The following is a 14,540-nucleotide window of genomic DNA, read 5'->3' as shown; positions in this document are numbered from 1 at the left end:
AAAAACATTATCATAATTATAATAATAATATTATTATATTTCTCTTTAATTTGATTATTAATTATTAGGTTAAATGTTAATTCTTGAATATTGATAAAAAAAATTATAAAAATTAGATTATTTCCTCCATTTGGGAAGAAAAAAAATAAATTCTGCCATTAATTTTTTTAATTAATATTGTTAAAAAAAATTATTTTTTATTTTTATATTATGCTGTCGGGTGGGTGTGGATTATAGAACATACTTATTTTGTTGTTTTATATATTATTTTATTATGGTGAAATACTTATTAACTTTGTTAATGATTAATATTAAGAAATAAATCTGGTTATCTTTTTCTAATTGATATTACTAACTAAAAAACTACGATGATTCATATAATATAGATTGAGATGTGTCAAAGAAAGAAAGAAAAAAGAAAGAGAGGAAAAAGAAGAAAAAAATGGTGGATCACGATCTTCTTACTTTTAATTACTTTGTTTTTTTTTTTTCATAATATTAAAACCCGGACACAAACATAGGATTAAAGTGTACATGTATTGGAATTTTCTTAGGAAAGTGTAAGTAAACTTTTGTTGAGATTATACAACATTGCCTATGAACAAAAGAATTTAGTGCATCCTATATTATGTCATCTATTTAATTTTAGTGTGTCTATGAACATAAGATTAAAGCATATTGATTTACAAACTTGAGTTATCTGCTTCACACTATGTAAATTTGGTAAATAATCACATAATCATATTATTTGTTATCATTAAAACATTGAATTTTTTTTGTAAGATTCATGTTTGTAGGCTTGTGACTAATTATGAATGTTACGACGATATTATTATTATTATAACAAGTAATATTTGTTTTGTTAAAAAATTTAATTTGTTTATTACGAGTTATCTCAGTTTTCTTTTGAAAGATGAAAAATTATAAGATATTACCACTATTTATTCTATCTTTAAGATTAAGGAACTGTGTGAGGTAATTTGAGAGAGTGAATTTCATAGGTTGATCACGTTCTTTTTGAGCGATTTAGAGTGATGTGAGAGAACGGATTTGGGGGATGGATGGTTTAATCCATCCCCACAAAAGTGGGTTGATTTACGAATTATTTGATTGACATTACCAAAATATCCTTATGTTATCACGTTTCCCATGTTTCTGTCATGGATGGGGAAGAACATGAGGTGCTTGGGTGTGTTGGGGAAGAAGAGGATGGAGGTGGTGGACTGTGGTGGCAAACTCGGGTGAAGGAGGTGGTGGCGTGTGATGGGGATGAAGTCCAGTGCATGGTGCATGTGTGTGTATGGCATCGGTTACGTAACCGGTGCCTTTGCATAGAAGAGTTTGACACCAGTTACGACACTGGTGTCGTGTGTGTTGTTTTTTTTTTTAACTTTTGTTTAAAATTTAATTGTATCATTTTTTTAAATTAATTCTATACAAAAAATTACATTTATAAAAATTTAATTTTTATTATTTTAAGATTTTATATAATTTTAATACTTTTTATAATTCAAATAAATTATTTTAATTTATTTTAAGAACATCAATTAAAAAAACCAATCTCTTTTTACACAAGGCTATTATGGTAACTTAATATTTATATCTATTTTAACAATTAATTTTATCTATCACATCAATCAAATATTTCACTAACTTTCATAAAACTTATCTCCAAATCTACTCATTTCACCATCTAAATCCACTCAAAAAAACACAAAAATTCATTCACCCAAATCTACAGAAATCCATTTTCACACTCCCTCTATATCCCCTCCCACAAAGGAACACACCCTAACGCATTGTTCGTATGAGTGAATTGCATTGTTGAAGCAGATTTGAGAGAGCGGATGTTGGGAAAGCGGATGTTGGGAATCCAACACGTTCATTTTGGATAATTTGAAGGGATATGCGAGAGAGTATTTGGGGGATGGATGGATTAATCCATCCCCTCAAAATTGCAAAGATAGTGCATATGGTTTGGCTAGATGACGAAACTATCCTTGCTCTCGTTTCCAAAGCACCTGCCTTGCATCTGCTGGATTCCTTCTTCCTTTGTCGAGATTCCTGATCAATATTCCCTGGTCAACTGAGCAAGATTCCGTTGCATTGTTTATTTTTGAATATCAATTTAAAATGCAAGCAGCAGTGTGATTGAGAATGGTGGTCTGGCTCGCAGTGGTGTTTTGAGAGGTGAGCTATGGTGTATGTGTATGTGTGATTGTTTAGTCCGATAGAGGGAGAAGAAGATGAGGTGGTTCGGTGTGGTGGGCGAGGAAGAGGATGAAAGGGTGGCAGTGGTTGCACGAGGTGGTTGTTAGGTGGTGGTTGTGCTTGGATGTGGTGGGATGGTGATATGCACCAGTTAGCTAACTAGTGTTGCTACAGTGTCGTTGGGTTTTTTTTTTTACCTTCTGTTTTGGTTTTTTTAAGGTGGAGGAGTTGCTTGCATTCGCCAGAGTTGTCAAAGAAGCTGTGTGTCTGTACTGGTGGTGAAGGTGGTCGTCGGAGCTGATGGTTTCTTCGCTGGAGTGAGTTATTCGGTGTTAGCAGTGCTCCTTTTATGCTACTACTAGACACATTCAACTCTCATGGCTCTGCTGCTGCTGTTCTTCATGTTGCCACTCTCAATTTCTGCATATGGGTCTGGAGGTAAGTTTATGCATTTGTGCTTGTTTTTTAATTGCCACTTAGTTGTTTTTAATTAATTTATTTGTTCATGCCCCACAATATATTAATGCCTACTTCTTCTTGGCCTTTGGTTTTTGTTTTCCCCTCATTACATCAGTTTCACCTAACATCTAACATAATCAGTTCTTTGTGCCATTGGTTAATTCTTTATTATTTATGATTTAATTATTTTCTTGTTTTCTCTATTGCACTTACAATTACTCTTTTGAAATTCGAAGAGGAGAGGGGTAAGTGTCTCTTTCATTTTTTTTTGAATTAATTTTAATTATTTTTATGATTAAAATTAATTAATTTCGAAATTATTTTAACAACATCAATTCAAAAAATTCATCTCTTTTTACACAAAGGGTATTATAGTAACTTAATAAATATATCTATTTTAACAATTAATTTTATCTATCACATCAATCAAATCTTTCACTAACTTTCATAAAACTTATCTCCAAATCCACTCACTTTACTCTCTAACACAGTGTTTGTATGAAGCAATTGCACTGTTGAATCAGATTTGAGAGCGCAGATATTGGTCATCAACCTCGTTCGCTTTCGATGATTTGAAGGGATATACGAGTGCATATTTGGGAGATGAATGAATTAATCCATCCCTTCAAAACTAGGAAGATAGTGCATATGATTTGGCCAGATGACGAAACTAACCTTTGCTCTCGTTTCCAAAGCACTTGCCTTTCATTTGCCAGATTCCTTCCTCTGCCGAGATTCCTCCTTCCTTTGTCGAGATTCCTGACCAATATTCCCTGGTCAACTTAGCAAGATTTCGTTACATTGTTTATTTTTGAATATCAGTTTTAAAATGCAAGCAATAGTGTGATTGAGAATAGTGGTCCAACTAGCAGTGGTGTTTGAGAAGTGAGTTATGGTGTGTGTGATTATTTAGTCCGATGGAGGGGGTAGAAGATGAGGTGGTTCGTTTTGGTGGACGAGGAAGAGGATGAAGAGGTGGTAGTGGTTGCACGAGGTGGTGGCTAGGTGGTGGCTTTGCTTGGACGTGATGGGGTGGTGATATGCACCGATTAGCTAAGCGGTCCTGCAGTGTGTTGAGTGATGGCAACCGGTGCCTTGTTTATAAAGGGAGTGACACTGATTACGACACCGGTGTCGTTGGGTATTTTTTTTTACCTTCTGTTTTGATTTTTTTTCAGGTGGAAGAGTTGCTTGTCATCACCGGAGTTGCGGAGGAGCTATGTGTCTGTACTGGTGGTGAAGGTGGTCGCCGGAGCTGATGGTTTCTTCACCGGAGTGAGTTATTTTTTACGCCGTTTGGTTTGTTTGTAGGTGGAGGCGTTGCGGAGTTTGTGTGATCTAATGCGAAGTGGGGTTGTGTGGATTTGCATTGCAGGTGGGAGATGGCGCAAATTCTGCTTCATGGGACTCTCCACGCCACCATCAACCTCGTAAATGAGCTCAATGTTGGTGGTGGCGGCAATTTTTTCAGCAAGGTATTGGTTTTAGGCCTCTTTGGATCTTGCTGAATCTGGTGCTTTAAGTGTTGATGTTGAGTTACAGTGTGTTGGATTTGGTATGTGTTTCTATTTGTATTGAAAATTCATAAATTGAAGATGACACTGCTTCCTTTGAAGGATCCGAGATTTGTTTGAATTTGATCATTTGTGATAGTATGATAGTTCCATGAACTGATACATTAATAACGAAAGGAACATTACCTTATAGTGTATTGTGTGATTGTTTGATGTATCACAATAATAAGGAAAATGAAGTTGATGCAATTCTGAGATTTTCTATGAACCTTGGTGCAAATGGTTTAGGTTAATTAAACTTGTTAAACATAAAACTAAGAAAAAATTAACATTTTATTGTAGTACTTTTCTGACATTAATAAAAAATTCAAATTTTTTCTTTTTCATTTTTCAATTAATTTCAATTATTTTTATGATTAAAATTAATTAATTTAGGAATTATTTTAAGAACATCAATTAAAAAAAAATTCTTTTTACACAAGGGTATTATGGTAACTTAATAAATATATTTATTTTAACAATTAATTTTATCTATCACATCAGTCAAATCTCTCACTAACTTTCATAAAATTTATCTTCAAATTCATTCACCTCACTATCTAAATCCACTAAAAAAACACAAAAATCCAACTACTCAAATCTACACAAATTCACTTCACACTCTCTCCTATATCCACTCCCCCATACGAACAAAGCCTAAATCCACTAAAAAAAACACAAAAATTCATCGACTCAAATCTACACAAATCCATCATCTCACTCTTTCCATATCCACTCCTCCATAAAAACAAAGCCTAAAGGTTATGCTTTTTTATGCATTGAATGATAAAATTGCTTGTTTGTAATCTTGTTGAAGGAATTAAATCGGTAGTTCCTAATTAATTCCTAATAAAAGATGTAATTAAAAATGATGATAAATGATATCCAATAAAAAAAGTCATTACAATTATTATTTCTTAATTATTGCAAATGTAATTAAAAGTAATTTATATGATATATTATTATTAGGTAATAATTTAAACTTATAGTATTAATGCATAATTCAATTTCTATATACTATTATTTTGAAATGAAGTACTTAATTATAGTGACTAATGGAAATGTAATAATTTTTATAATTATGTTTTATCTTTGCTTTATGTAATTATACTTTTACAAATTAATTTTTACCTTTTATAATTTTATTTTTAACTTTTTTATTCTTGATCATGGAATATATCATCATCACACACAATTTTTATAATCTGATTAATGATCTTTTATTACAAAGAGAACAATCTAAACAAAACAAAAGTATAGGAATAAAATTTCCACAAAACGAAATTACATGAATTAAGGCCAAAAGATATAAATTATATAAATAAAAAACCAAAATTTTCAAAAATATAGAATTCGAAATTGAAATTAACTATGAAGTTCTTTTTTTCATAAATAATAATTTAAAACGGACTCTTATTCAACACGTTTCTCCATTTCCGTAACATGAAATAAAAGAATAAAAGAAGAAGATCAGGAAAAAAAAATGTCAATTGTTTTTTAATCATGATAATTCTAATTGTTTGATTGAATAAAATTCAGATAGAAAATATAATAGAATTTATTACTATTTTTATTCTATTGTTATTTTCTTCCATTTCTATCCAATTAAATAATTTTATTTTATATATTATTATTGGACCTATTTTATTTTATTTTTATATATTTTAGTTCTTTCTTTACACCCAACCCTACCCTTAAAATAATTATTAAACCCTTGGTTTCTTAAAACAACATTTGATCCTTCATAATCAATAAAATTTTCTTGAATAACACTAGATTCAGTCAAAAGCCATACACAAATAATAATAATAATAATAATAATAAATAATAATAGTAATAGTAATAATAATAAAATTAAGAAAATATAAAATATATGATAGTAATAAAATAAAAAACCTTACATTGCAGAATCCGAATCAAACACGACGATGAATGCAGATGCAACTTTCGCACCGTTCCATTTCTAAAATCCGTTAATATTTTCTCTCATTTTTCTCACACTTTTTCTCTGAACTCTCTTCAATGGCAGTTGCAGCTTTCAAATCCTCTTTACGAAGAGGAACCCAATCCTCTGCTCCTTCCAACGCCTCTTCTTCCTCTGGTAGATCCTCCACTAGAGCTCCCAACCCCACTCGCAGGTCGAGGAGCGTGAGCGCGTTCGCAAGGGGTAGTTCGGACATTTCCACTGAGTTCCTCAACAAGAGGGATAATCCTCTTTTCGATGAAACGCAGTCAGCGAAAACTGTTATAGAAACTTCCACGGCGCGTGGAGCGGCGCGAAGTGCCGAACCGGCGCGGAGGGAATCGGGTCGGGCTCTTTCCAGAGCGGAATCGGGTCGACGGACGCGGTCCGTTTCACAGTGCCCGGTTTCGAGGCGGCATCTGAACTATTCTACTTCTGAGGTGTTTGATGCGTTGAACTGGTCTTCTAATTACAATTAAACTTGTTCATGGCTTAAATACAATTTTAGTCTCTTAGTTTAAGATAAAGATATTGGATTCTTCATTTTAAAAAATCTACAATTGTAGTATAATTATTAATTTTTATTATGAATTATTTATTTTATTTTGTTTGAATTGAATACTTACTAGTAGTCCTAATACATTCATTCAAAATCCTAAAGAATGATTTAATTATAATGTAGAAATAAATGTAGGCAAAGCTGAAGACTAAACTAGAATTGTGAATTTTTTAAAATAGATTACTAAACCTCTATTTTTTTTTTTTTTGTTCATGGACATGAGGCTGTTAAGTAAAATCTAAGCGAGGAGCGTGTTTATTTTAAAATAGAGAACTGAAAATGAAAATTGAATAGACGGACTAAAATTGTATTATAAGACTTGATTGTTTGAAAAACAATGTAGACAATGTAAATTGAGGAATGAAAGTTTTGTTTGTTTGTGTCTTTAATATCATTATATGTTTTTGGAACCCCAAATTTGTGCTGAGAAATTTGGCGGCTCGGAACTCCATATGTCAGATAACAGGTGTAGTGTAAGAGGTAAAATTAGTTTCTTAAGTAAGTGCTATTGTAGCTTTTCAATGTAATATTAATTTTTTATTTTTGTATTTATATCTCTAGCAATATTGATGATGCAGACCAAAAACTAAAATGAATTAACATGATAAGGTTAACTTTGGAATGGAGGCATTGAAGGAAAGGTTTACGAGAAATTGAACTTATTTGCATATTTGTCGTTTGTTTGTGCAGAGCGAGGTTGAATGTAAAGAAGGGAATGATTTGAAGTTAGTGGGGAGTAATAGAAAAGGCAATTTGGTGGGAAGAAGTGAGAATGGTGTGACTGATCAAGTGAAGGATTTGCACACGTGGTCTAGTCGGCATTCATCTGTTGAGGTCTCAGATTGTTTTGCTGCCACTTTGGTTAGTTCCTTCCATTGCTGGTGTGTGTTGTAGCGTATTGGAAATATCAAGTCCAGGAAAGATTTACTTATTTTTCAATGGTCATTTTATTTTTTGCAGTCTGGTTTGCAAACTCAAACCTGTGATGACGAAGCTTCAACAGCAAGTTCTGGATTTGGTTCTGATGAGAAAACCATAAAGGCAGTTTTTGAACAGATGAAGGTGAGGTATAACATAGTTTGCAATGTATGTTTGGATTGATTGAAAGGACCAGGATAGAATAGTCTTAACTGTTATTGATAAACTGTCAAGTTGATCCTTCAAAATTACTAGCTTGCACAGTAGTTCCCTAGATCTTCTGTCTCTAGGGGCTACTTGCTTAATAAAATAATTTGAGGACTGTTGTGGTGTTGTTCTAGTTCTTTGAAAAACAGGTTTGGAAATAAAAAATTTCAGGACATGTGGTGATATGTGTAACTTTGGTCTAATAATTTAAAGGTTTACTTTTCAAAATATGGTGAAATTAGAAGGAACCAAGCAGAATCGGTTGCAGTTTTCACCGTTTGTTGCCTCTGTTTTTGTTCCCTTCCAACATAGAACCAACTTTTTTGTTTATTATAATCCATTCTATCACAGTATATATGAACAATATTACAGTAGTTTTATTCCATTTCAGTCCTCCTACCATAAAAAATCCATACAAATTCATTCATAGGTTTGTGTCATTTGTGCTTAAAAACTTAATGCCACAGTTCACTGATGTAGATTTTGTTTCCCACAAATAGGAAATTTCAATCCATGAGAAATTATTCTTCCTAGGGAATAACTTTAATGCTTCTATGATATAGAGACTGCATAAAATGAATAATTGTTCTTGATGACAATTAGTAACTTTTGGCATATTTTGGTCTTGATTTCTGTAGTCAGTACATGGAGATCTGCCAGAAGCCAGTGATATATATGAAACAGTTCGTTCTGAAGTGAGGCGAGCTATTTCTGAGATTCAGATTGAACTTGAAAGTGTATGTTTCATAAACTCCTATCTTTCTCATTGTTGGCTTTAAGTCAACTGCCACTGATTGAATCGATTTAGCTAATCATGATTAATACAATATGCCACTATTCATGAGTATGGTTTGTGTGTCTCATACTAATAATTAAAATTGTATATTATTAACATTTATAAAGCTATGAAAGAAAAAGGTTGGATTCGACAGCTACTAGTCTTAAGTAATTGTTAGCCAAGAAGCAGGGTATGTCAGTTTATTCTCTGCGAATAAATCATAAATTGCCCCTGACGAAGAAATTGAGGACAACCTCTTCTAGTTTCACCGTATTTTCAAAGTTGAAAGTTGAACTGGTCCAGGACACATGACATTGTACATGACTTTTCTCAATTGATGCATTTCTTGTGACTTTCATTTATATTTCTAGGGAAGTGCTTACTGACATCATTTCTTTCTTTATATAGTTTGTGCTCAAAATTTCTGGTTGCTCATCACTACAAAACTCACAAAGTCTGAGTGTTATTTATTGTTGATATAATTGTAAAAGGAAGTATTATGTTTCTAACATGTTTCTAACTCTGGGTTTTAGGCTATCCAAAAGAGAAATGTTACTGCCATCTCTGTTAGTAATGTGGCTGATATTCCTCCTGACTTGGTAAACCCTGGTGCAGTAGAGTTGGTTTTGGAGATTAGAAAAGAGTATGCCAAAAAGCATGAAGAGGTGATGTTCCATTCGATACTTGTAAATGGAGCCTGGTTAACTTTTCTTTCTTTGTTGGTGCTCATCTCATAGTTGAGCTTGAGGGTTGGTATCATTGTTGCCCAAGAACATGCTTTGTTTCTGAAGCTCTTTTATGATTTTATGTGGGAAATCTCAAACGAGCCACCAATTCATTTCCTCTCTCAAGATCAAATTACTACAAAAAGAAATCTTGCCCTTTATTTTAGAGTTTATATTGTGTATTAGGATTATAGTCTCGTCTATTTTTAGTTTCACTCTAAGCGGACCTTATCATACTTACAGTCCCAGCAGCGAGCTAGAAATCTTCGAGCAGAACTGGCCATTGAAGAGCACCGTGAGCGGGAACTGGATAGAATCTTGAGAGAAGTTCTTCCATCTCCCAAGACCCCTATTGTACAAAAATCTCGTACAGCAAGAAAAGTATGTTTTATTTTGGAATTTGTTTATTCTAATGCAACTTTTCAAACTTGTCATGTGTGATTCTTAAATTCTTTTGCCCATTAAGCATGTGTTTTGTACGGTGCATGGAACTTATTTTATCATTATGTATGTAGAAAGGAAAGATTTGCCTAAATCACAAACCTTATTTGAAATATTTTAACTCATTAATCTCATGCTGTGGGATGAAGATGATGATATTATAGCTGTTGCTATAGATATTTATGCAGGTGTGCATTTTTTTGTGTATTTAATTTTGCTCCATTTCCATTTTAATGAACCAAAAACTTGGTCACAGTCGTCTAGCTTTGAAAGAAGGAAGATGTCAAAACGTCTTGCAGAAGATGCCAAAGCTTATTTTGATGAGTGTGTCTCGCTATCAACTTTTGATAGTTCTGACTTTTCTTCCCAAGAGGATCCCTCACACAATTTGGTTGGTCCACCTACTCCTTCTGGCAGCCATGTATTTTTAACCGAGGCAAGTCCTAATGCTTCAGTTTCTACTTTCATTACATTCCTCAATGATTAACAGGTCTGAAGATTACTTTCTCGAATAATTTTTTTCTAAATCCCTAATAAAGTTCGTAAATAATATCTTCTTAATATTATCCATTATAATACTTGAAACCTTCGGTTATCTTGGTGTCTTGAAGGCATTAATAGGAAATATTAACTAATTAAAGGTGGGATACTATCATGCTTATTGACACCTGAAAATGGGGTCTAAAGTATACGCATTCTCAGTAGAGGCAAGTAATGTACACTGATCAACTATGTTGCTTGTTTGAGGTTTTATATTTTTTACTGTTTTCTTTTTGATGTTGATATTAGATCTATAATAACTTCAAGGCTACTTAATTGTGTGCCAGTAAAATTTCTCTCACAACCTGGTAGGAGAGTGAAGAGGTGGGAATGAAAAACCTGACTTCTATGATGGTTCAGAATAATTTGGCTAAAGGATATTTGAAAGTTTTAGTTATCACTCAAGAGTGAGAAACTGGAAGGCAGGCATAAGAAATCGATTGATAACAGTGGAAGATGCCTTTTGACTTGTATACATCTCTTGTCAAATGGCTTGTTAGGATAGATCTTCTACACAATTAAAAGTTAATAATTGACGCCTATTGCTGGAACGCATTAGAAAGTTGAGGTGTTGCCTATTGAAGGAAACTAGTATATGCCCTACAGAGGATAGTAGATTAACAAGGGTAGCCATGTTGCTAGTGGTAAGGGGAACCGGTAAAGGAAGAAAAAAACTACAGTTCAAATCACTAAGAAAATTGAGGTCAATGGTTTCACTACACATTATACATTTTGGCATTTTTTGTTCAACAGGGAAAATGGTTCATTGTTGTTTTATAAGATTTTTCTTATGCAAGGGACAAGAAGAAAAATTGGGAATAACAAATGACAATGTTAAGATGTGTTTCTGACCACACAAAAGAGATCATGATAGGAAATGATTGTAGATGAAAAACCTATTAGTGTGACACTAATTAGAGAATAGATTGAATGATTTTCATTTCTGTGAGAAGGGCAAGAAAGTTGTGCGAAGTTGCTAAAAATGGATTTCATGGTTAACAATATCTTAAAATATTTGGTCTTTAACTAAGCTGCATATAAGCCATGCAGCCCATCTCTCACCCAGTGGGATAGTACCCTTGTATACTCACTGTTTAAATATTTGGGTTGTGAAAGTTTGGAAGTTTTTACTTCCAGCGATAAAAGATTTACTGGTATTCATTCCAGTTTTTTTTATTTTCTGTTGCATTAAGAAGGCTGGAACCAAAATCTTGACTTCTATGATTGTTCAAGATAATAGGAACCAAAAGGCAGGAAGAAAATTGATTGTTAGGAATGGAAAAGACGCCTTTTTATTAGCTTACTATAACTCTTGTCAAATGTGCTTGTTAGGAAATATCTTTCTACAAAAGATGCTAAGAGGAATGTTTTAGTGATCTTATTTCAACTTTCAATCATAGTCACGTGCCTATGATGATTCGAATGGAATTCCTTAGTTTTCCGTTCCATTGAATGTAAAAAGTTTTATGACAAGAAAAGCTTCGAAAAATGTGTCGGGTGAAGTAAACCTGTTTTTGAATTCATTGAAGTTGTTACAAATTCTGTCTTGGTCTTGTACACTCGTAAAGGAAATCATGAATAGTGTGTTTTTCTGAAACAAATCTGTTGCATCATTTTCACAGGAATCGGGCACTCGAGGGCAATCGATGAATATCCATTATGGCATTTCACAATCTCCTGCCTACAATGATTCTATGGGAGCTTTTCATGGTCAAGTCAGTTCAACCACTGACAGCACAGAAACTGGTTCCAAACCCTGCTTTTCCTTTTCACAGAAACCATCTGAAACCTCTGCAATTCAACAAGACATTCAACAATACATAAAAAAGTTCGAAAAAAATGTGTTGAAGTCTTCAACTGTGAGATCAAATTATTGCGAACCTCTTGAGTATAGTTTTCAATCATCAACTGAGAGCTTGTTGATTGATAGGGTTCTATTAAAAAGTAGAATTGATTCTGGTAATTTGTTACTATGTAGTGGTGGTAATAAATTGTTATCAAAATTTTATGGGACAGGGATTTGACTTGGAGGCATAGTTCAAGCTAACTCTTTTATTTGTTTCTAATGCCTTGTAATTTTGATCTTATCATTTACACATGTAATATAAAATCTAAATGTACAAGTGTTTTATCTTTTCATGTACAAGTACAAATGTTTAAGCAATACATTCTTTATAACATTTTTCACCATTGATTAAGATTCATTAAATGCTAATAGTTATATTGAGAACCAAAAATATACATTTGAGGGGGAACGGATTTAGTGTTTTGTTTTTTCCTGAAAAAATCATTTAACTTCTCTTAATTTTCATCTGTTAAGTGATCAACTTTATTTTTTTTTTTAAATGAGTTAAAAATTGAGAAATTATGTGACTTTTCTGGAAAATAAGTTACGGAATCTGTCTCCAAATTTTAGTGAGTTTTAATTAATCCAATGTCTTGAGTGTTTCAAAATAAGATATGGATTGATAAAATGAGTTATTACTCAATTTTTCTTGTGTTGAACTAGTTAAAAACTAATTTGGATTGTACTGGACCCCTTTTGAGAATAGTTAAGAAATCAAGTTACAATCTTATCCAACTCTTGGAAGCTTGTGAATTGGGGTGAGTTAATAATTCTTTATAATTTGAAAAATAAAAAGTTATGAAATGGCTATTCATGTGTTGACCTACTTAACAAATAAAAATATCTAAAAAAAAAATCAAACTCTTCATCAGTTTATCAAAACATTCAGATAGAACTTCAATATAAATCAAATACAACTATCAATGTTCTTAAAAAAAAAAAATCGAAGTTAGAAATATTAATATTGTTGTTCATCAAAACCAATAAAATCTTAATAATAAGTCTGGGCGAGTTATCAAAAAGGGTTAATAAGTGAAAATATATCATCATATTTAAAGAATTAAATTAATCAATTCAATTAATTAAAACTGCTTTTATGTAAGTACATGTGGAATTTATTCACAAGTTATGATTAAATTAAATTTACATTTAATTTTGTTAATGATATTATTTAAGATTTGTATATTAGTTTAGATATTATTTGATTTTTCTATTTATAGTGGATTAAAATGAATAAAGATGGTAACATGGAGAATGTTAAAAATAAAAACAGATAAGCTAATAATTAGTGGACTACAAAAAAAAAAAAGTGAATAATGAGTGAACTTAGTTATATGAGGGTTCCAATAAAAATTAGACAAACTCTCTCATTTCATTTCAATCCTATATTCTCTGTTTCTCTTCTCTAATACACATAAGCCATAAGTTCCCTTTGATTTTCATGGTGATACAAGAAAGTGCAAGTATTCATCTTCAATCTTATCTTTATTAACCTTTATTTTATATACTTTCCATGAAAATTAATCTTATCTTTGATTTGGGTGAAAGGGTTTCGAAAGAATTGAAATTATCTTTAGTAGTTAATGTTTACAATTTTAAGTTAAGAGGTGATAAAAAGAGTTATAACACCTGATATATGTTCTTAAACATATAAATTAAAATTAAAAATAGTTAGTGTAAAACTTATAACACCTAATTTAGAAAGATTTTCTATTATACTTTTCTTACAAACCATCATATATTCAATCTCATCCACATGTGTTCCACGACCATGCCATTTATGACTTTTCTGTGCTAATACATACCAGTCCAATTTTTTATAATTAAAAATCAAAACAAAACTAAGAACTTAATCATAAGTATATATTTTCGGTTAATATATATAGTAATTTGACTAATATTATGGGGTGTCAAAATTTTGGTTGAATTATTAGTCTATTTTTTTTGTTAAAAAATGTCAAGTTGGTCTTCTAGTTTTTTTTAGTCTCAATTTAGTTTGATTTTTTAAAAATTGATACAATTTAGTCATTTTCATCAGATTTCTTAAAGCGGAGCAAGGATTTCTCATCAATACTGACATTAGGATTATGTCAGTTACATCAACAAAGCAAATCATCCTTATTTACAACTTCAATCTTGATTAAAAAAACCTTGATCTGATTAAGAAAATTTAACAAAAAGAACCAAATTACATCATTTTTTCAAAAACCGAGATCAAATTGAAACTAAAAAAAATTGAAGAACTAACTTCATATTTTTAAACGAAAATATAATCCAAAAGAGTAATTTTCAAATTTTTAGATAAACTAGTAAAAACATTGTATTTACTTTTCTTTATGA

General features: G+C 31.8%; 1 protein-coding gene and 1 long non-coding RNA gene across 2 annotated transcripts; both read left to right on the top strand.

Moving 5' to 3' along the window:
- The first annotated feature begins 1,690 nt into the window (after positions 1–1,690).
- On the top strand, positions 1,691–4,414 carry LOC114168277 (uncharacterized). Its single transcript, XR_014986116.1, has 4 exons — positions 1,691–2,190; positions 2,431–2,649; positions 3,849–3,945; positions 4,046–4,414. It is a non-coding gene; the product is annotated as an uncharacterized LOC114168277 (long non-coding RNA).
- A 1,715-nt stretch (positions 4,415–6,129) lies between these two features.
- On the top strand, positions 6,130–12,493 carry LOC114170719 (uncharacterized). The gene is made up of 8 exons (XM_028056263.2): positions 6,130–6,626; positions 7,436–7,606; positions 7,706–7,807; positions 8,509–8,607; positions 9,182–9,313; positions 9,617–9,754; positions 10,071–10,250; positions 11,977–12,493. Exons 1-8 carry the CDS (start codon positions 6,246–6,248, stop codon positions 12,376–12,378), a joined length of 1,605 nt encoding a protein of 534 aa, XP_027912064.2. The 5' UTR covers positions 6,130–6,245; the 3' UTR covers positions 12,379–12,493.
- The last annotated feature ends 2,047 nt before the right edge of the window (positions 12,494–14,540 follow it).

The sequence above is a fragment of the Vigna unguiculata genome, chromosome 11 (assembly GCF_037176805.1).
Source record: "Vigna unguiculata cultivar grain cowpea cultivar isolate G323 ecotype 2 chromosome 11, ASM3717680v1, whole genome shotgun sequence".
In the NCBI taxonomy this organism is placed as follows: Eukaryota; Viridiplantae; Streptophyta; class Magnoliopsida; order Fabales; family Fabaceae; genus Vigna; species Vigna unguiculata.
Note: the sequence above shows the minus strand (reverse complement) of the source record. Positions and strands in the feature narration are given on the sequence as shown.